The sequence below is a fragment of the Prionailurus viverrinus genome, chromosome E1 (assembly GCF_022837055.1).
Source record: "Prionailurus viverrinus isolate Anna chromosome E1, UM_Priviv_1.0, whole genome shotgun sequence".
Taxonomy (NCBI): domain Eukaryota; kingdom Metazoa; phylum Chordata; class Mammalia; order Carnivora; family Felidae; genus Prionailurus; species Prionailurus viverrinus.
In genome coordinates, this window is record NC_062574.1 from 35043555 (window position 1) to 35066440 (window position 22886).

A 22886-nucleotide genomic window follows, 5' to 3' on the forward strand; every position below is an offset into this window, starting at 1 on the left:
AACTGTTTAAAGAGACACTTATTTTTTAACAACAGGAGAAAAAAAAGAAAGGATCTTCAATCTCAACATTATTTTAGTAACTTTTCAATGTCTTAGGAAGAACAGCTCATGGAATAAAAAACCGAATTTCATTTCTATAAATAAATGTTCCCTTTGCTTTCTCCTTTAGTTTTGCTTGGTGCTTCTCAAACTTGAGCGTGCATAAGACGCTCCACCAGGATGTATTTATAAAAACCAACTAGTTTTTTGCTTTAGGGACAATTTGAAGTATTTGATTCATGGGGATTACCTTCATGGGAAGTAGTTAACTTTGACTATTTTATAAGTCTTTAAAACTCTGCATACATTCGTACTTTCATTTTTGTGATCACTTTTGCTATTTCCTTGATGTGAAGTGGGATTTCAGGAATGAACACACACATAATTAGAACGTAAAGGAACTTCTATGTGACAGCTGATTTAAGTTCTGTGGCTGCTTATCATGTCCTTCTTTATTCTGTGGTTAGCCTGTGGCTTTATTACTCTATGTCCAGAGAAGGTATTTTGAACAATTCCTACTTTTTAAATTGATCGATCATTTCCTTGAAGTATAACATACACTTTTACTAAATCTTCCTTGGGTAAGTTCTCTACTTTCAGCCCTCACTCTACCGGAGAAGACAGAAGTCCAAGATGTCACAAATTGGTATTATGCATCCGAAGAAGAGACACAATGACCAGAAGTGACCGAAATTGGTGTTCTCTGGAAGGACTTCCCTGTGCCTCTATCACTTTGCCTTCTGGGCTTTGCAGGCATTCTAATATTCCTAGATGGAGCATATCTGTCTTCCTATTATGGAAAATACTTAGTTCCTGTGAAAATTAATACGGCCAGCCATCTTTTCAATATACAGTTGATCACTGAACATGGGTTCGAACTGAACAGGTCCACTGATAACATGGGTGTTTTTTTTAATAAATACAGTGTAGTTCTGTAAATGTATTTTCTCTTATGATCGTATAATATTTTCTGTTCTCTAGTTTACCCTGTAGTAAGACCACCGTACATCCATTAACTTACAAAATACGTGTTAATCTACTGTTTACAGGATTAGTAAGGCTTCTTCTGGTCAACAGTAGGCTATTAGGGGTTATGTTTTCTCGATGTTCGACCACAGTGGGGGTGGGGGGAGGCAGGTCGGCACCCCGAAGCCCCTCGTGGCTCAGGAGCTGGCACGGCTTCCTTCAGCCTCCTCCGGGCGCTTCTGGCATTCCGCAATAGTTGTGGCGCTAACTGTCTAAAGTCAGCTGTCTTCTTACAACAAAGCACTCTGAATGATTCCATCCCCACGCATTTATCAAGCACCTAATGCTGCCAGACGCTGAATAAACGTCTCAGTTGGCGCGGTCTGAAGGGAAGGCCTTACATCTCACGGCTTCGAGACATCCACCTGCACAATGACCCACCCCAGTGGGTGGGGGGAGCCGGCTCCAAGTCATGGGGGAGGCAAATGGAAACCAGCCGACCATGAAGCCTGCTCAGCCTAGGGGCTCCCACGCATGTGAGTTAATTTCCCTATTTCTTTAGTTTTATAAGCTAAAACTAAAAACACTTCAAAAAAGCATGAAGGAAATGTAACGAGACGTTCCTAGGATATTACGTTTATACCACTCAATTAATACACTGCTACTTAAAATAAAGGCTTCAGAAAGCTCTTCCATTCCTACCAAAAAATAAATTCCTTTGCTTAGGATTGAAGTCCTCACAATTTGGTTCTGCTCTCTTTTTCCCACTGGAATACACAACACACAGGACTCCCTTCCCGCCACAGTAAGTAAGACTGGTCTTTCCAGAGCCCCAAGCAGGAGTTGCTAACTCTTAACTCAAAATCTTCATACCTTGAAACCACAATTATTGAGTATCCCCATTACGTGCCTGGTACTCTTGTAGGTGCCTACAACACACCTCAGAACAAAGGAAAAAGACAGCAATCCCTGTCCTCATGAAGCTTCATTCTAAAGGCCGGAGGGAGCCCATAAACACGATAAAAAACTAAATTATACGGTGAGTTCCAAGTGGTCCTGCCTCAAAGTGGGAACAAAGCAAAGCAGATTAGGAAGCATCAGAGAGCGATGGGAAAAGGGCGGGAGCAGCACTAAGGACAGCACTAAGGTGGTCAGTGTGGGCCCAGGGTGGGCGGGGAGTTGTAAAAGCAGCTACCTGAGGGAAAAGCATTCTAGGCAGAGGGATCAGCCCGAGCAAAGCCCCTGAGACATGAGTGTCCCTGCAGTTTCTTGCCAAAGTTGATTCCCCCTTCTTTCAAGAATTAGCTCAATTTGGATTTCGCCCATGAGGCCCTCTCAAAAGCAACAGGCCCACCACATCCTTCACTGTTTTTATGCACTCCTCTCCTGCTGACAAAGCAGAGTGCTACAGAAAAAAAAAGCAAAGCAAAGCAAAGCAAAGAAAAGAAAAGAAAAGAAAACAAAAGAGAAAAAAAGAACCTGCGAAAAAAAATTTAAAAAATTATAAATAAAAAATTATTGAGCTTTCCTAAAACTCTTACAATGTCTGTGCATTTTAGGAAATATCTTTATCATGTTGCTTCAATATCAGGGATGAGGAGACATGAGAAATCCAAAGCTTACCCGTCTTACTTATCACAATGGCAAAGTCTATAGCATCTATACGGTCTGGGAGTTTTCTGAGGATGGGAGAACCGTCCCTGGACGCACCGGTCACCTCCAGATTCCCAAGATTCTCCAGACTATATGTGATTCCATGAAGTCTGGCTCATCACACGCTACCATGTCAGCAGAGATCTCAACTGAAAACCGAAAATAGTAGAAGATCCTGGCACTTAAATAGATGATAAACACAAAGAATTCCGAAAAAGGCTTCAATTTTACTGACTCGATCTTTTTTCAAATTGCAATCGCAATGAGGAAAACTAAGAACAGGCTGGAAGTGTGCTGCCCGAGTTTCTAGTTGTCAGCAAACCTCTGACTTCACTTTACAAATGTGTCTAAGTCACTCGTGGGTCTGCTGTGGCCTGATTACTACTAACTGAAGTCTCCCCTCTTTGGAATTCTCTAAAGCCGCTCCAAGGAAACATAGAGTAAGGACCGGATTATGTGTCCACAGAGTTGTCGCACGCTCACTGCACTCACTCTGCAGAACATCGAGTGTGCGGGAGACGGAGGGAGTTGAGAATTCTGCCTTTCTTTTTGAGTTCCTAAGTGCGATGAAAACAGCAAGACTTTTAAAAGAGTCTCATTGTATTAAAATTTTTTTTTATCAAAAAAAATCCTCAGCATCTGGAGAAAGGTGAGGATCGTGAGGGGTTCTCCTTCTGCCTGAGACCGGCTGGGCGGGGCAGCCCAGGAGACCCACTCAGGGAGCTGGTCCGGCCAGGCCGGGGCGCAAGGTGGTCTCGGTGGGAAGAGGGCAGCAGGCCATATGCAGGTGAGGGCGGCCGGTGTGAAGTTCACTTACATCAGGGAACTGCTTTTCTCTAGGAAAATGTTCATTTATATCGGACGCTATGTTTTCTTTACCACCCAAAGGAATAAGAGAAACCAGGCAACTGCTCAGTGCTCCCGAGATAATAACAAAAAATACTAGAACTGAAAAAACTAGAACTGAAAAGAATTTAACTGTCCACAATTTTTAGCACACTGGCTCTTTCTTGTTACCACAATCTTACTTCTTCAACGTTTCTGGTATCCGTTAAGAAATTACAACTTTTAGGTAATTCTGTATTAAAAGACTTTTTAGTTTCAAAGGCAGCAGTTTATAGCAATGAATCATTGAGTGCTTACTTTCCCTTTGTCTGAGGCTTGTTATGGGTAACATTGCCTACAGTAGGAAAATAATAGGCCACTTCTGTTCACGCAGGATTAACTGCTACAGAAACTTCCAGTCATAAACAAGTAGAAAACCAGACAAAATACATGAAACAAAAGCTTTTAGACACTGGTCACACCAGGCAGTTCAACACGGTCATCCCAGAGATAAAACATTTGAAAAGAACTTCCACGCTCATTCGGAATAAACACTCACAGCAACGAGGAATTTAATGGCATCTTGTTACCCTTACAAAGGGCGCCTGTGAGAAACCTACAGGTGCCGCCGTACCTGATGGTGAAAGATTTAAATCCTTCCCTCTCACCGTCTCTGTGCAACATTATCCTGGAGGTTCTAGCCAGCAAAATAAGACACAAAAGCGTGTGTCTGTGTGTGTGTGTGTGTGTGTGTGTGTGTGTGTGTATCTGGAAAGGTAGGCATACACATATAAACTTGTAAGTTGCATAAAATGTATATTACATGTAAATATCATATATGTGGTGTACAAGGGATTGGAAAGCAAAAAGTAACACTCTTTGTTCACAGAGGACGCGAGCCCTCAGCTAGAAAGTCCTAAGGAATCTTCCCAAAAACCCACTAGGATGAATCAGTGAAGTTAGTAAGGTCGTGAAACGCAAGATGAAAAAAAAAATCAAGGACCAAATAGAGACACAAACTGTCAGGATAATGCCAATGGCCAAGAAAAGCCAAGTCAATTCAGAAAACTAAAGAAGTTGGAGAAGCCCCACGACATCCCAAGAGTCTCTGCAGTGATTATCAACCAAAGCTGGGTGGTACTTTTCTCCACATCCTCAGCAGCATTTATCTCTTGTCTACTTGGTAACAGCCATGCTGACAGGTGTGAGGTCACATCTCATTGTAGTTTCTATTCGTATGTCCCTGATGATGAGTGATATTAATGTTCCATAATTTATGTATGATTTTATTTCTCACTTATACCTCAGCAAAGCTGAAACAAAAAGAAAATAGTGCAATGGCACTAACATAATGACGGACATGCAGTTCAGTGAGCCCCAACAGAATCCAGAAATAGACGTATCTATCCAGACATGTGATCTTTCAACAGAGTTAGCAAAGTGATTCACTGCAGAAAAATCATCTTTTTAACAAATGCTACTGGAAGAAATATTCATGTGGAAAATAACAAAAACAAAAATTTGATCCTTACCTTACATCACATATACAAGTTTACTTGAAATGAATCACTGACCTATATACAAGAGTGAAAACTATATAACATAAGAGAAAATCTTGAATTAAGCATATTTCTTGGATTAGAATAAAAAACTATAAAGGAGGGGCGCCTGGGTGGCGCAGTCGGTTAAGCATCCGACTTCAGCCAGGTCACGATCTCGCGGTCCGGGAGTTCGAGCCCCGCGTCGGGCTCTGGGCTGATGGCTCAGAGCCTGGAGCCTGTTTCTGATTCTGTGTCTCCCTCTCTCTCTGCCCCTCCCCCGTTCATGCTCTGTCTCTCTCTGTCCCAAAAATAAATAAACGTTGAAAAAAAAATTTAAAAAAAAAAAACTATAAAGGAAAAAATGACAAGACAGACTTTATCAAAATTAAATACATTGGCTCTTCAAAAAGACTGTCGAGGAAACAGAAAGACCACAAAATGAGAGACACAGAGGATTACATATCTAACAAAAAACTTATACCCAAAATATATAAAGCGATCTTACAACTCAATATTAAGATAATGAATATCCCCAACTTAAAAATGGGCAAAATATTGGGACACCTGGGTGGCTCAGTCAATTAGGTGTCTAACTGTTGATTTCGGCTCAGCTCACGACATCCCGGTTCACGAGATCGGGTCCTGTGTCAGACTCTGTGCGGACAGCACGGAGCCTACTTGGGGTTCTCTCTTCCTCTCTCTGTCCCTGCTCCATGCATTCATTCTCTCTCTCTCTCAAAATAAGTAAACAAATAATAAATATAAATAAATAAAATAAACATATATAAACATATATTTATAAAATAATATAAATCGAAATAAATATAAATCAAAATCAGCAAAACATCTGAACAGATGCTTCACAAAAAAAGACCTAGAAACGGCAAACAAATTCATTTCAAAAATGGCCAATGTCTTCAGATATTTGGGAAAGAAATGCAAACTGCAGCTACCATAAGACACCATCCACACCCATTAGAACATAAAGGAAACGGGAAAAATGGGAAGCAACTGGACGCTTGTGAGCTGCTCAAAGTGTGATCTACCCAAGTAACAAAACATCTCTGAGCAACAGAAATGAACAAAGCAGCACACCGGTGACCCACAGACACGTTAGGCTAAGTGAGGGAAAGCACACACGAACACGACACACCGGATGATGCATCTACCGGAAACCGTGGAAGCAGGACGAAAGGCAGATCGGGGGCTGCCGGGGACTAGCGGCGGGGGTCAGAGGGGAGACTGGCTGCACAGGGGGACACGGAGACATTCTACGACGGCAGAAATGTTGACGTGGTGGTGGTCACGTGAAAACTCAATGAGCTATATACTTACAATCGGTCAGATTTACCGTACATAAAATACACCTAATAAGCCGATTAAGCAGAAAGTGATGTCGTGGCTTTAGCTCAGCGTGAAGCCGTCCTTTGCTCCATAGTTGGCTTGTTTTCCCTCAAGACGTCATCCTGACCAGAATGTCCTCTTGACCCCCCCCACTTCGGGGCCAGCCGGGGCCCTGGGGAGAAGGGAGGGTTGTGTCCCGCCATCCCCTCTGTCAGTCCCACTATCACCAACCTGGAAGTCGTCCCTCCGTATTTGCTAAGAACCTCACGACCTGACCAGTTTCATTCCTTTCCCTCGAAGCTGCCTCCAGTCATTCCGTAGGGCTCTGATGTCCACACGGAAGAACACACAGGGCAGAAGACAAGCAAAACCAAAGGAATTTCACAGGGAAGCGTAAAGTCGCTCTGGCAATAGGCTATCAGATTCAGTGAGGGTTTCAGGCAAGACGCAGGGCTGGTAGCATGAGCCAGAGCCCGAATGGAGGCCTAGGAGACAGGTGAGAGCCTCTGTCCCCACCCTTTGTGAATTAACAGGCTCTGAGACACGGCAGCCCTTAGATGTCTGACCAGTGGGTTCAACAGAATCCGGAGGACAGTGTGGGAAGGTCAAAGCCTACTCACCATCGCTACCACAACGTTCTCTAAATTCCCGTACGTGCCCAGTTCTCTGATGCAAGAAAGGAGTTTGTTAGAAGCTGCCCAAGACTGGACTCTTACATGCACACCTTGGAAAACAGGTTGGCAGCTTCTGAAATCCTAGTCCTGGGTATTTACCTAAGACTAAGTATGCAAAACACCAACTTTCCAAGAAACACCAAGCTAGTGCAAAAAAAAAAAAAAAAAAAAAAAAAAAGGTTTTAAAGTAGAACTGAGACCTTCAATTGCTAAGATTATATGTTTTCTACTACTAGTAGGAAATGGAATCCAGGAGCAAGAAGAGATCAGATAAACAAAATTACAGATGCTTCTGCACATGTAGGTCCAGGTCAATCTTAATGCTGCACTTACACAAGGAAGACTAAAGAATCAGCATGGAAGTCATTATTCTGTAACATCCCTTAATTATAATCAATTATAAAAGTGAATTAAACCTTTATTTGCGGAAGAGTCTGTTGAATTAAAAAACATTGTGAGTGTGCTTTTGTGGACATTGGTGAAAGAGCTGGTAATGGAATAATTCCAGAATCGTACCAAGTAGCGATTGGTAGAATAAGTACAGCCCAAGAAGAAATATTTTTTAGAATGGTATTTTCAACAATTTGAGAAAAAAGCCACTAAACAGATATAAGAAGTCATATTCTTTTTTTAACTTTTTTTTAATGTTTTTATTTATTTCTGAGACAGAGAGAGACAGAGCATGAGCGGGGGAGGGGCAGAGAGCGAGGGAGACACAGAATCCGAAGCAGGCTCCGGGCTTTGAGCTGTCGGCACAGAGCCCGACGCGGGGCTCGAACTCACGGACCGCGAGATCATGACCTGAGCCGAAGTCGGACGCATTTTAATTTAAGAATATGACTTCTTGGGGCTCCTGGGTGGCTCAGTCGGTTGAGCGTCCCCGTCCCCGGGGCTGGCGAAAGCAAAAGGTTCTCGAGAAGGCGGGCGGGGCTCGCACTAGACGTTCGCCGGGAAGAGAACATTCCCGGGATAGTAGGGCCTCATGCACAGGGATTTGTGGTCTGCGAGCCGACAGGCGGGGGGCGCGTGGAGGGTGAAAAACTGATGGCCGAGCCCTGGCCCTGCTGTCTCCTCTAGATCGCAGTTTGCCCATCCACGGCGGGGCCTCAGCCAGGCCGGAGTTAGGAGGTGGTTGGTCTGCGATTCTCCCCAGCAGCAACTGCAGCATTCCTGGTTACAAGCCTCCCTGGAGCCCCCTGCTCCTCCCTCCCCGGCCGCCAGGGGGCGGGCCCGGATCACAGGGCTGGAGCTGGGGCGGAGACCCACGCTGGGAGGCGGTGTGAACGGGGAGGCGGTAGGAATGGCTTCTGCGCCGTGCCCAGGTCACCCAACCCTCCAGCTTGGGGTCCTAGGGTTCAGGGGACGAAGGCGGCTCCCGGGTGGCGCCAGACCGGGGCGAGATGGTAGGCGCAGGCCACCAACCCAGTGCAGCCCAAGGCAGCGGCAGCAGCCAGAGCAACGGCGAACAGGGGCAGGGAACGCGCCTCCGATAGGTCAGGCTGGCAGGGAGCAGCAGGTGGCGGCGGTGCATGGGGCCTGGCCCCACCAGCGGGCCTTCGCCCAGAGCCACGGCCGGGGGGCCATATGGGAAGGTGCATCTGTGGCCCGGGGACTGGGGACCCCCGTGACAGCTGCGTCTCCCCCGGCCTGCAGCAGCTCCATCCGCTCCTGCAGCTGCCGGACGCGCGCCTCCAGGTCTCGGTTCCGGGCCTCGGCTTCACGGAGCTGACCAACTAGACCATGGCCCTCCCCTCTTCTCTAGTCCCTGGGCGTCCTCAGGAGAAGGCCTGCCTCACCAAAAGGCCCTGTTTGGTTTGTCTCTGTCTCCACGTAACCATTTCTGTGTGGACGTATGTTTTCCGTTCCGTTGGGTACATGTCTATGAGTGCAACTGATGGGCCATTCGGTAACTAGGTCTAACTTTCTGGGGAATTTCCAAACTCTTTCCCTAAGTGACTACACCATTTTACATTCCCACCACATATGGGGATTCCAATTTCTCCACATCCTTTCCAACGTTTTTATTATCTGTTTGATTATAGCCATCCTCACGTGTGTGAAGTACCGTCTTGTGGTTTGGGTTTGCAATTTCCCCAGTGTCTAAGGACAATGACACCGAGCATCTTTTCACGTGCTCAGTGGACACCAGTAGATCTTCTTTGGAGAAATGTCTATTCGAATTCTTTGCCTATTAAAAAATTTTTTTTAATGTTTATTTATTTTTGAGAGAGACAGCGAGAGAGTGGGGGTGGGAGCAGAGAGAGAGGGGGAGACACAGAATCGGAAGCAGGCTCCGGGCTCTGAGCCGTCAGCACAGAGCCCGACGTGGGGCTCGAATTCACGAACCATGATCTGAACCGAAGTCGGAGGCTTCACCGACTGAGCCACCCCACCCAGGCTCCCCTAAGTCTCCAACTGATTTTGAGTTAATTCTTGTGTATGGTGTGAGGAAGGGGTCTACCTTTATGTTGTCGCAGGTGGACATCCCATCATCCCGGCACCAGTTATTGAAGGACTACAGTTTGTCAGCCCTGCTTATAGGGTTTGAGATGAGGGAGGCATGGGTGAGCAGGACCCAGGACCCCTTCTGTTGCTGAGACTGAAGCTGCTCACCAGTGGGAGAAGTGGGGTGGGCCTGGGGTCACAGAATTTTGGGAAGGGATTTGAGCTTCTCCCCTCCCCCATTTCAAGCACTCCCTGCCTTTCTGTGCCTAAGCATGGATGAGCAGAGTCAAGAAGAAAGCTGGCTGGACTGCCCTAAGTGGCTGTCTACACAGAGGAAGTGACTCACACGAGAGGTGGGTCCAGCCCAGCTATTTTGTTAAGTGTCACCAGCCTCACCCTGAAGTTGCTATTTCCACCCCCTAAATGAGACTGCCCTCTCTGCTCCCGTAGACGCGGAAGGGGAGTAAGGCTGAGGCTGCCCTAGAGGGATTGGTTTGGACAGTTTAATTCATTCAGATGCTTTATGGCACCTTAAGCCAAGAGTGGAGAACTCTGAGTCGGGAGTATCGGGGCCTCAGAGCTGGGCTCCAGGGCTCCCTCTGAAAACCTTCGGAATTAGCAGGTGCTTCCTTCAGTCAGTGACAGGACAATGTGTCAATCAGGGTGGCTACTTGGGAAGCAGTTGCAACACAAGATTCTGAACAAAGCCTGCCTGGGCCATAGAGACCCAGGGGAGCTCCCCGAGGAAAATGGCCAGGAGCCCCACAGAGCCTGGCACACACACCTGGGAAGTCCTGCGGCCTCCCAGCTCACTATTCCTTAAGACTCAGCTCAGGGGCCGTCCATCACCTCCTCTGGGAAGCTTTCCTGACTATTCCCCAGCCTACACTCCTCCCGCTGCCTAGCTGGGTCAGGGACTCCTCGGGGCTCCCACGGCATTCTTTGCCCACCCCACCCAGCACCTACCAAGCTGTATGCAATGGCCACTCTTCTTTCTGCCTGGCACAGAGTTATCACAGATGAGGGAATAATTCTTGAGTATCAAACGTCTTTGGCATAAAATAACAAGGCTGGGGCAAGGGGACTGGAAGGAAGGAGACAAATGTGAATTGTGAGGTGATATAAGTTCACTGGTGAGGGCTTCTCTCTCCGAGGAGGCGAGGGAGACGACCGGGAAGTGTTCAGACTCGGTCCAGTGGCCACAGGTCAGCCCCCAGGAAATGATACTCCAGGAAACATCTTTTGTTCTCTTAGACAACAGACAAAACCAGTGGGAACACTGGGTCCTTGGAGCTACTGCACACAGGCCTGGACAGAGCTCTGTGTGACTGGTTCATACAAAGGAATCTACAATGAATTATTACTCCCTGAAGCACAGATCAGGCTCCAACAACGATGAATCCCGAAAACAGTATGTTAATTGGAAGAAGCCAGTCACCAAAGGCTGCATATTACATGATTCCATTTCTGTGAAATGTCCAGAATAGCAAATCTATAGACAAAGGAAATAAGTAGTTGCCAGGGGATGAGAGGAGTGAGGCCGGAGGAGGAGGATGGGGCGTCACTGCTAATGGTAAGGATTTCTTTTCTTTTCTTTTTAAATGTTTTTATTTATTTTTTGAGAGAGAGATAGAGACAGAGCATCAGCAGGGGAGGAGCAGAGAGAGAGGGAGTCTGAAGCATGCTCCAGGCTCTGAGCTGTCAGCACAGAGCCCGACATGGGACTCGAACTTGTGAACCACAGATCATGACCTGAGCTGAAGTCAGACCCTCCAACGACTGAGCCACCCAGGCGTCCCAAGGGATTTCTTTTATGGGGGATGAAAATATTTTCAAATTCGATTGTAGTGATGGCTGCACAACCTTGTGAATATACGAAAAAAAATGGAATTATACACTTTAATTAGGTGAATTGTATGGTGTATGAGTTATATCTCAATAAAGCTATTTAAAAGTGTGTGTGCGTGTGTGTGTGTGCGCGCGCGTGTCCTAATCTATTTCACGGCCTCGGCCCCATCCTGAGTTACAGGATCTGGAAGCTACCGGATGAGAGATACGCACGGATGGAGCTGAAAAAGCAAGACTATATCCTAACGTGACCCCAGACAGCAGCTGGGATAAACCTGGGGTTCTGTATGTCCGCGTGCACACGTGCATACAACTTCCTACCCTGGCTATTCATCCTCAAGGACAAATGTGAAATGGCAAAGAGCTCAGGTCCACAGCTTTGACAACCGCTTCACTGGGCCGACAGTTCTCAAGCCTCTGACCCATGGCTCTGTGCAGGAGATTCCCAGGGCTGGCTTCCCTCGGGGTTATCAACAAAGGAGACCGGCCCATTCTAGAGCTGCACTGCCCAACAGAAACAGAATTCCAGCCACATGTATCATTTTAAACGTTCTACTAGCCACGTTTTTAAAATGTAAAAAGAAACACGTGTAATTAACCTTTATATTTAACCCAATATCAAACATATTTTCATTGTAACACATAATCGATAAATGATTGAGATATTTCACCTTCTTTTTTGTTCAGACTAAGCCTTCAAGATCCAGTGTTTATTTCACATAGCTTATCTCAGGTTGGACTAACCACATTTTAAACGCTCATTCAACAGCCACGTGTGGCTAGTGGTTACCATATGGGATGGTGCAGTTCTAACCTGGCTCATATTGCAAGATGAGTATTCTCAAAGTCTGGTATTTTAGCAAATCTGAATTTAATAATAACAAGAGCTGAGGAGGAAACCAAGGCTCAGTGAGGCAAAGTGCCTTGCCCGAGGCCTTGAGCTGATGAGTGGCAGTGGTGATGCACAGGGTCTATGATCAGATAAGAATTATCTTCTCTACGGGGTCAACGTGAGAGGATAAGAGAGACCCGTGGGAAGGGACTGGCACCGTGCCTGGCTCACGTCCGCCGTGAAAGATATGAGGGGCTAATGGAGACAAGGCAGAGACCACTCGGGGTGGCTAGCTGGGGAGACCCTGCACCAGCTCTGAGACATTTCCCCAAGACCTCTCCCCGAAAAGCTTGTATCACTCACCGGGCTGGTGGGTGAGGACACCCCAAGGCTCCGTGCAGCTCCGTCATCCTCCAGAGACTTCTGCTGGCCGCTCCCCGGACTGACTGCTCTGGCCGCCGCCTCTCTCACGGGACTGGAAGGCCTCTGGTCTAAAATGCTCACCGAGGGGACAGCTTTGGCAGTGCCCAACTGCAGCAAGCCCAGGGTGCCAGGTGCCTGGGGAGGCGGCTCCTGCTTGCGGTCCCCATCTTGAGTCCCAGAGGATGCTTGGGGCGGGAGGGGCTCTGCGGGCACATCAAAAGGGATGCTGGCCTCCAGGCCGGGGAGGGGGAGTGAGGCCCGCCCCGTGGGAATCTCCACTTCTCCACTCAGTCCGCTCAGTCCGTTGGTTGGCACAGAGTTTACCTGGGCTTTGCTGAATTCCGACAATACCCTGGAAGTTTTTAAACAGAGAAACCTGTGTGACAAGCTGTCAGCTAGAATGCCCAAGGCTATTGGGACGGCGGTAAGAAGGCAAAACTGCTGTCTGGGGATTTCAAAAACAAAACATCCTCGTCATCCACCCACCGTGCTCCTCTGCTTCCACACAAGCCTTCCTCTGACACTCCTCACAAAGTTTCTCCCCAGCTGGGACTGAGGTAGAGTGGGCGGCCAAGCGAACTGCGGGGCCCGGGATCTCCGGTGCCAGCGCTGGTCCACCAGAGCTGGGCCGTATGTGGGGTCCCAGATGCCTCCTGTTCCCAGGACCTGCTGCCGGAGATCAGTGTACACGGGGTGCAGGAGTGTGCACGCAAGTATACATGGGGTGTGCACCTGCTCGCTCTTCCAATGGTACTGCCTCTTCCTGCCCTTCAGTGGTGCTTCAGGGACTACGGGGAGCCAGTGTTACTGTCTTTACGTACACACACACACACGCACGCACATGAAAACTACCCTGGGCCTTCTAAAATGTGCACTGGCTAGTGGCTGCTCCCCTTCTCCTGAGGCTTCTGAGAATCCACATTCTGTTTCTGAACTAGAACTATTTGCTGTCTCCTCCTTTGTTTATGAACCAATAGAGTATGTCACGGGCGAATACAGATTCATACAACAACAAAGCTACCCGGGGCCCAAGAGATTGCCCATATCTGCCCTAATGGTTTAGACTGGGTCAGAAGACGTGCCAAACTCCCCTTAATGTGGGCTCATTTCCATAAGGATTTTAGAACTCAAGTTTCTACCTTAATGTCTTCTGGCTGAGCTGTGTGCTCTTATCTACATCATAACCCCAAACAACATTTCAAGACATGCTAGTCAAACATTGGTGAACAACCCATACATTTATGGGCAACTGATTTGCAGCCCAAGACATTTCAGTGGGGAAAGAATAGTCTTTTCAACAAATGGTGCTGGGATAAGCGAACAGTCCCATGCAAAAGAAGAAAGTTGGACCCCTACCTCATACCATATAAAAAATGAACTCAAGAGTTTAAGACAAGATGGCGGCTTAGGAGGACGCTGGGCTCACCGCACGTCCTGCTGATCACTTAGATTCCTGCCTAAATAACCCAGAAAACCGCCAGAGGATTAGCAGAACGGAGTCGCCGGAGCCAAACGCAGACGAGAGGCCCACGGAAGAGGGTAGGAAGGGCGGAGAGGCAGTGCGCGCTCCACGGACTGGCGGGAGGGAGCCGGGGCGGAGGGGCGGCTCGCCGGCCAAGCAGAGCCCCCGAGTCTGGCTTGCAAAAGCGGAGGGGCCTGACGGACTGTGTCCCGACAGCAAGCGCGACTTAGCGTCTGGGAGGTCATAAGTTAACAGCTCTGCTCGGAAAGCGGGAAGGCTGGAGGACAAAGGGAGGGAGAGCTGCTGAGCCCCCTGACAACAGAGCTCAGTTTGGTGGGGAACAAAGGCGCTCGCCAGCGCCATCTCCCCCGCCCATCCCCCAGCCGAAATCCCAAAGGGAACCGGTTCCTGCCAGGGAACTTGCTCGCTCCGCACAAACACCCAACTCTGCGCTTCTGCGGAGCCAAACCTCCGGCAGCGGATCTGACTCCCTCCCGCTGCCACAGGGCCCCTCCTGAAGTGGATCACCTAAGGAGAAGCGAGCTAAGCCTGCCCCTCCTGCCCCCGTGCACCTTGCCTACCCACCCCAGCTAATACGCCAGATCCCCAGCATCACAAGCCTGGCAGGGTGCAAGTAGCCCAGACGGGCCACGCCACCCCACAGTGAATCCCGCCCCTAGGAGAGGGGAAGAGAAGGCACACACCAGTCTGACTGTGGCCCCAGCGGTGGGCTGGGGGCAGACATCAGGTCTGACTGCGGCCCCGCCCACCAACTCCAGCTATACACCACAGCACAGGGGAAGCGCCCTGCAGGTCCTCACCACGCCAGGGACTATCCAAAATGACCAAGCGGAAGAATTCCCCTCAGAAGAATCTCCAGGAAATAACAACAGCTAATGAGCTGATCAAAAAGGATTTAAATAATATAACAGAAAGTGAATTTAGAATAATAGTCATAAAATTAATCGCTGGGCTTGAAAACAGTATACAGGACAGCAGAGAATCTCTTGCTACAGAGATCAAGGGACTAAGGAACAGTCACGAGGAGCTGAAAAACGCTTTAAACGAAATGCATAACAAAATGGAAACCACCACAGCTCGGCTTGAAGAGGCAGAGGAGAGAATAGGTGAACTAGAAGATAAAGTTATGGAAAAAGAGGAAGCTGAGAAAAAGAGAGATAAAAAAATCCAGGAGTATGAGGGGAAAATTAGAGAACTAAGTGATACACTAAAAAGAAATAATATACGCATAATTGGTATCCCAGAGGAGGAAGAGAGAGGGAAAGGTGCTGAAGGGGTACTTGAAGAAATAATAGCTGAGAACTTCCCTGAACTGGGGAAGGAAAAAGGCATTGAAATCCAAGAGGCACAGAGAACTCCCTTCAGACGTAACTTGAATCGATCTTCTGCACGACATATCATAGTGAAACTGGCAAAATACAAGGATAAAGAGAAAATTCTGAAAGCAGCAAGGGGTAAACGTGCCCTCACATATAAAGGGAGACCTATAAGACTCGTGACTGATATCTCTTTTGAAACTTGGCAGGCCAGAAAGAATTGGCACGAGATTTTCAGGGTGCTAGACAGAAAAAATATGCAGCCGAGAATCCTTTATCCAGCAAGTCTGTCATTTAGAATAGAAGGAGAGATAAAGGTCTTCCCAAACAAACAAAAACTGAAGGAATTTGTCACCACTAAACCAGCCCTACAAGAGATCCTAAGGGGGACCCTGTGAGACAAAGTCCCAGAGACATCACTACAAGCATAAAACATACAGACATCACAATGACTCTAAACCCGTATCTTTCTATAATAACACTGAATGTAAATGGATTAAATGCGCCAACCAAAAGACATAGGGTATCAGAATGGATAAAAAAACAAGACCCATCTATTTGCTGTCTACAAGAGACTCATTTTAGACCTGAGGACACCTTCAGATTGAGAGTGAGGGGATGGAGAACTATTTATCATGCGACTGGAAGCCAAAAGAAAGCTGGAGTAGCCATACTTATATCAGACAAACTAGACTTTAAATTAAAGGCTGTAACAAGAGATGAAGAAGGACATTATATAATACTTACAGGGTCTATCCATCAGGAAGAGCTAACAATTATAAATGTCTATGCGCCGAATACCGGAGCCCCCAAATATATAAAACAATTACTCATAAACATAAGCAACCTTATTGATAAGAATGTGGTAATTGCAGGGGACTTTAACACCCCACTTACAGAAATGGATAGATCATCTAGACACACGGTCAATAAAGAAACAAGGGCCCTGAATGAGACATTGGATCAGATGGACTTGACAGATATATTTAGAACTCTGCATCCCAAAGCAACAGAATATACTTTCTTCTCGAGTGCACATGGAACATTCTCCAAGATAGATCATATACTGGGTCACAAAACAGCCCTTCATAAGTTTACAAGAATTGAAATTATACCATGCTTACTTTCAGACCACAATGCTATGAAGCTTGAAATCAACCACAGAAAAAAGTCTGGAAAACCTCCAAAAGCATGGAGGTAAAAGAACACCCTACTAACGAATGAGTGGGTCAACCAGGCAATTAGAGAAGAAATTAAAAAATATATGGAAACAAACGAAAATGAAAATACAACAATCCAAACGCTTTGGGACGCAGCGAAGGCAGTCCTGAGAGGAAAATACATTGCAATCCAGGCCTATCTCAAGAAACAAGAAAAATCCCAAATACAAAATCTAACAGCACACCTAAAGGAACTAGAAGCAGAACAGCAAAGGCAGCCTAAACCCAGCAGAAGAAGAGAAATAATAAAGATCAGAGCAGAAATAAACAATATAGAATCTAAAAAAACTGTAGAGCAGATCAACGAAACCAAGAGTTGGTTTTTTGAAAAAATAAACAAAATTGACAAACCTCTAGCCAGGCTTCTCAAAAAGAAAAGGGAGATGACCCAAATAGATAAAATCATGAATGAAAATGGAATTATTACAACAAATCCCTCAGAGATACAAAAAAAAAATGAACTCAAAATGGATCAAAGACCTAAAAGTAAGCGCTAAAACTATAAAACTCTTAGAAGGAAACAGGTATAAATCTTTGGATCAGGCAATGGTTTCTTATATGACAGCCAACAAATAAGTAAACAATAAAAAATAGGTACGCTGGACTTTATCAACACTAAAAGCTTTTGTGCTTCAAAAGGATACTATCAAGAAAGTAAAAAGATAACGCATAGAACAGGGAAAAAATCTGCATATCTTATATCCAAGTATTATCATATATCTGATAAGGGTCTAGATATCCAAGTATTATCATATATCTGATAAGGGTCTAGTCTCCAGAATATAGAGAGCTCTTACAATTCAATAATATTAGAACAAATAATCTGACTGAAAAATGGGCAAAGGTTTACAGAGACACTTCTCTAAAGGTATACAAATGGAAAGTACATGAAAAGATGCTCAATACCATTAGACGGTAGTGAAATACAAATCAAAACCGTAATAAGATACTACTTTATGCCTACCAAGACGCCTATAATAAAAAAGACAGAGGGGCACCTGGGTGGTTCAATCAGTTAAGCATCCGACTTCGGCTCAGGTCATGATCTCACAGTTCGTGGGTTCGAGCCCTGTGTCGGGCTCTGTGCCGACAGCTTGGAGCCTGGAGACTGCTTCAGATTCTGTGTCTCCCTCTCTTTCTGCCTCTCCCCAACTCATGCTCTGTCTCTCTCTCTCTGTCTCTCTCTAAAATAAGAAACATTAAAAATTTTTTAAAAATTGGGGCGCCTGGGTGGCGCAGTCGGTTAAGCATCCGACTTCAGCCAGGTCACGATCTCGCGGTCCGTGAGTTCGAGCCCCGCATCAGGCTCTGGGCTGATGGCTCAGAGCCTGGAGCCTGTTTCCGATTCTGTGTCTCCTCTCTCTCTGCCCCTCCCCCATTCATGCTCTGTCTCTCTCTGTCCCAAAAATAAATAAAAACGTTAAAAAAAAAAAAATTTAAAAAAAAAAATTTTTTTTAAATTAAAAAGACAGAATAACAAGTGTTGGCAAAGGTGTAGAGAAAATGGAACTCCTACACGCTGCTGGCGGAAATGTGAAATGGTGCAGCCTCTGTGGAGAACAGTTTGGTAGTTCCTTAAAAGTTAAACATAGAGTTACCATGTGAGTCAGCAATTCAACTCATGGGCATATACCCAAGAGAATTAAAAGACAATGTCTGCACAAAAACCTGTACATGAGTGTTCACAGCAATATTATTCACAGTAGCCAAAAAGTAGGAATAGAACAAATGTCCACTAACTGAAAAGATAAAACAAATTGTGGTGTATTCACACAATGGAATATTATTCAGCCATGACCCATGCTACAACACGGATGAACCTTGAAAACCTACTAAGTGAAGGAAGGAGGTCACAAAAAGCCACACAGTGTATGATTCCATTGGTATTAAATGTCCAGAATAGGTAAATCCATAGCTAGTGGGTAAGGGGTTTCCTTAAAGGGTCATGTTGGTTGGCTTTGGCTGGCACACTGCTGTGGCCCCACAATAGGTTCCTAAAGTTCACCGACTTCATTCCTTTACCCGTAAAACCGGCACGGTAACAGCACCCACCTATGACTGTGTTCAAGGCTGAATGAGATCATATAGGTAAAATGCTTACAGAGTGTCTGGCTCAAAGTAAGTACTCAATAAACATTAACCTCAATTTGTCACTGGTTGTTCTTATCGCCACTGGCAAGACTGCTTAGCCTCTACACACATGGCTATAAAAATGTCAGGAAGGAGAATTACGGAAATATTCACCAGCATTACCGAAATGGTTATCAATTATAAATGACCCCTCATCTGTAAGACACATTTTAATGATGGAGTGGACTGGGTGTGGGAATAAAGAAACACCACCCGACAGCAAGAAGCTTGTGTGATAAATTAGAGTTTCCACCAAATCAACACCACGGTCAGGATGAAATCAAGTTCACAAGAGTCTCACCAGGATCAGAGCTGGTCGGCAGGACCCAGAGAGAATAAGAGGCATGCACATCAAGTGGGAAAAAGTGCTAGAGATGAGGTTTTGAAGGAAAAGTGAAAGAAAGAGAATTTTCAAAACTTTTGAAGAAAATGCAACATAGGGCTGAAACGGTGACACCGCTCCGGTCCTTCCACTTCTGTCCAGCTCAGGGCAGCGTTTTTCAAAAACTGCCTGTTCAAAAATTCTAGAAGTTTGTGCTTTCATTTAGAAGACAGTCTGAAAACATATACGTATTATATACATACGTATATTGCGCGTACACAGAGGCGTAGGTGTGGAATAAAAGCATGGGCTGGAGAATCAGCATGACCACCCCATAAAGTGCCCCCCGCCAAGCGATTCTGAGCCTGGGCTTTTCCTGAGCACGGGGACTAGCGTGTTGGGGTCCACGGCACCACCTGGCGGTCAGGGGTGCTCATGAAAGTACAGGAGGGGGCTGCATGTGCGAAGAATCATTTCCCCCAAGAGCAGGCCTCATGATAACGACCTCTGACAAATATCATCAAGCACAGATCTGCAGCCGTGTAGACACAGACAAGTAGCGCGAGAACTGACATCAGGGGACCCCCAGTAAAATGATAATGACACCACCTATGGAGCACTCACCCTGTGATTGGCACTGCTCTAAGCATACCTTAGAGCATACCTTAACTCACTTCCTAGCATTCTTATCCCCATCTTGCAGATGAGGACATCAAGGTCAGAAAGGTTGAGTATCTTGCCCGGGGTCGCAGAGCTGGTTAATGGAAGACTCCAGCAGTCTGGCTCCTGAGTCCACACTCCTAACCACCGGCCCCTAGCTGTGCTTCTCAGCGATCACTGTAATTCAGACCCAACCAACACAAAAGAAGCTATTCAGGCCATCAATCCTCTATTCACAAAGCAAACTGCAGTTTGGTTTCCAGAAAACATTAAGTTAATACATTTCATTGGAATGTTACATCTTTTGTACTTTAACTTGTAGATGATTTTAAAAAACTTTTTTTTAACATTTATTTTGATAGAACGCCTGTTCTCTCTCTCTCTCAAAATAAATCAACTTTAAAAAATCCACGAAAGCAAATATTTAAGTAATATGACAAAAATAAGCGAACTCTTAACTGCTGATGTGACTCTTCACCCTCAGACACACCCTCTAAGAGCTGGTGTGTGTGGACGTGCGAAGATAACTTCAAGCCCAGCACTCAGAGTGATGGTGCTGGATGTGTGTTTGTGCATCTGTGTGCTCTGTGTTTGCTGGTTCCGCACGCCACTGCCCCGCGCTGGTCTGTGCATCCTGACCCTCTTCCCTTGACTTCTCCCACAATGCCCAGGATGACGCTTCCCACACAGGGTGGACGGTCACTGATTCAAGGGCCTTAAGCTGGAATTTTCCAATCACAAGACTCACGAAAGATAAAAGCAGGGCACATGACAAAGAGAGGGCCGGCGGGCTGGCCTGTGGGAGGAGGAGACACAAGGAAGGGTTCAGACAGGTGAATGAACTTAAGTCAAGCCATCGGCCCAGCCGATAGAGCGGGGATTGCTCCCTTCCAGGATGTTCTACCTAAATTCCTGTTTGATGTTTGAAAGTTCTAGCTAATGTGCTCTGTTGCTCAGAAGCTGCTTCAGCCGTAATTCGCCCCCAGGCATCTGATCTGATTCTCAGCCAGCTCTATGAGGGAGCCTCCACTTTACAGATGAAGAAACAACCTCACAGAGCCAACGCTTGGCCTGCCGTTACTGGACTTGGGACTGGCGGAACAGGGCTTGAGGCCGGATCCTGCTACAAGCCAGTCCGTACCGGCACCCAATCTGGTGTTCTTCCCACAGCAGCTGGGAAACCTGTAAAGACTTGAATGAACCAAGAAGGGAGGGGCACTCAGGAGTAGAAAAGAAGATCCTAGACGCTGGCTGAGGGAACATGGGTCTGGCTGAAGGAAGCGCTTAATAAAAATTTACCATTTTCGGAGCGCCTGGGTGGCTCAGTCAGTTAAGCGTCCGACTCTTGATTTTGGCTCGGGTCATGATCTCACAGTTCCTGGGATCAAGCTCTGCATCACGCTCTGCACTGACAGCGAGGGGCCTGCTTGGGATTCTCTCTCTCCACCCCCCCCCCCCCGCCTCTCTCTCTCTGCCCTTCCCCCACTCATGCTCGCTTGCTGTCTCTCTCTCTCTCAAACAAGTAAATAAACTTGAAAAAAAGTTTATCATGTTCTACCTATTAAATGAGCAAATATCCAAAAGTTTGATAATACCTTCTGCCTACAAGGCCGAGGGGGCACAGGTACATTCCTGACAGAGTGTAAACAGGCGATTATCTATGAAAATTGTAGATTCATTTATCCTTTGCCTCAGCAATTCTGTTTCTGGGACTTTACTGAACAGAGATAGTTGCATAGAATTAAAAGATCACATACACACGGTTATTTATAGAAAGAGTGAACTCCAGTGTCCAGTAAATACAGGGCTGGTCAAATAAACTAAGGTAGATTCATACAATGGAAACACATGCCACAGGGGGAAAAAAAAAAAAAAAACTGAAGAAACTGATATGAAGCTCCAAAACAAAAACTCTGATCTCTTCTAAGACAAGGTATCAAACAGTATATTTAGAATAGCTTTGTGGGGATGGGGCAGAGATGAGAAATATAAAAGACATTTAAAAAGTCTATCTATTCATATCTGTTAGATGCATTTAGAAACATCAGAAAAAGACATGTAAAGGGGGTGCCTGGGTGGCTCGGTCAGTTAAATGTCTGACTTCAGCCTAGCTCATGATCTCGAACGGTTCGTGAGTTCGAGCCCCACGTTGGGCTCTCTGCTGCCAGCACAGAATCTGCTTCAGATCCTCCGTCCCCCTTTCTCACTGCCCCTCCCCTGCTCATTCTCTGTCTCAAAAATAAATAAATAAACTTTAAAAAAAAGAAAAAGAAAGATGTAAGGAATTAATAATTATGGTTACAAAGGTGGAAAAGACGTTTCACTGTAGATAGACTTTTTTTTCCTACCATAAAAATAAATCTATTAAAAAATTAATGTTTAGGGGCGCCTGGGTGGCTCAGTCGGTTGAGCTGCCAACTTCAGCTCAGGTCAGGATCTCACAGTTCGTGAGTTTGAGCCCCGTGTCGGGCTCTGTGCTGATAGCTTGGAGCCTGGAGCCTGTTTCAGATTCTCTGTCTCCCTCTCTCTCTGTTCCTCCCCCGCTTGCAGTCTGTCTCACTCAAAAAAATAAACAAAGATTAAAAAAAAAAAAAAAATGAATGTTTCAAAAGGGCCTGAATGAAGAAGGCTCTGCTGTGGTGAGCATGGTTAACATAGAGAGATGGTGACTCACTACGTTGTACACCTGAGACTAATATAACACCGTGTGTCAACAATACTCAGATAGAAAAAAGTTCTTTTAAAGAGATAGCTCTGCCCAGGGTCCCTTCTCTAGTCAAGTTCATTGCTCCCTGTGCTCTTCCTCCACTCACTTGCTTGGCCCCTTTTGTGCACCACCTCCTCCAGGCCTCATTCAGGGTCTGTGTCCTTCAGAGGCCTTCTGGGAGGTCGCAGCGGAGCACCCTGACGCGCTGGGCTTCACTGCGTCTTTTGGAAGTCGTATATCTAACTCCAAACCGTTAGTTTCCGCCCTAGAGGCAATAATATTTTACACGAAGCCTCAGAGAAATTAGGTAACTTGTGGAAGATCATCCAGGGGCAGAGCTGGAGCCTGATTCAGCTCTGAGCCCTCCCTGAATCCATTCTCCTCGCTGCCCCATGTGGCCTCCAGTTAGAAGTCCCGGCAACTCCAGTCCCTGAGGAAGAGCCACGGTCCTCTTTTCC

At 46.2% G+C, this 22886-nt stretch overlaps 1 protein-coding gene across 5 annotated transcripts in view; it reads right to left on the bottom strand.

Annotated features, from left to right (window-relative positions):
- LOC125151382 (pleckstrin homology domain-containing family M member 1-like) overlaps positions 1-22886 on the bottom strand; it is a 56261-nt gene that overhangs the window by 21285 nt on the left and 12090 nt on the right. The window contains exons 6-8 of one of the 5 annotated variants that reach the window (XM_047832282.1): positions 12531-12942; positions 10454-10571; positions 9098-9230 (exon numbers count right to left, since the gene is read on the bottom strand). The exons of 1 other annotated variant lie outside the window; for it this stretch is intronic. In XM_047832282.1, the coding sequence (XP_047688238.1) occupies positions 9214-9230; positions 10454-10571; positions 12531-12942 (547 nt within the window). In that variant the 3' untranslated portion in view covers positions 9098-9213. Of the gene's footprint in view, positions 1-7808; positions 9231-10453; positions 10572-12530; positions 12943-22886 lie in introns of those variants that run through there. 3 more of the 5 variants (XM_047832281.1, XM_047832280.1, XM_047832283.1) reach the window with 3 other exon arrangements.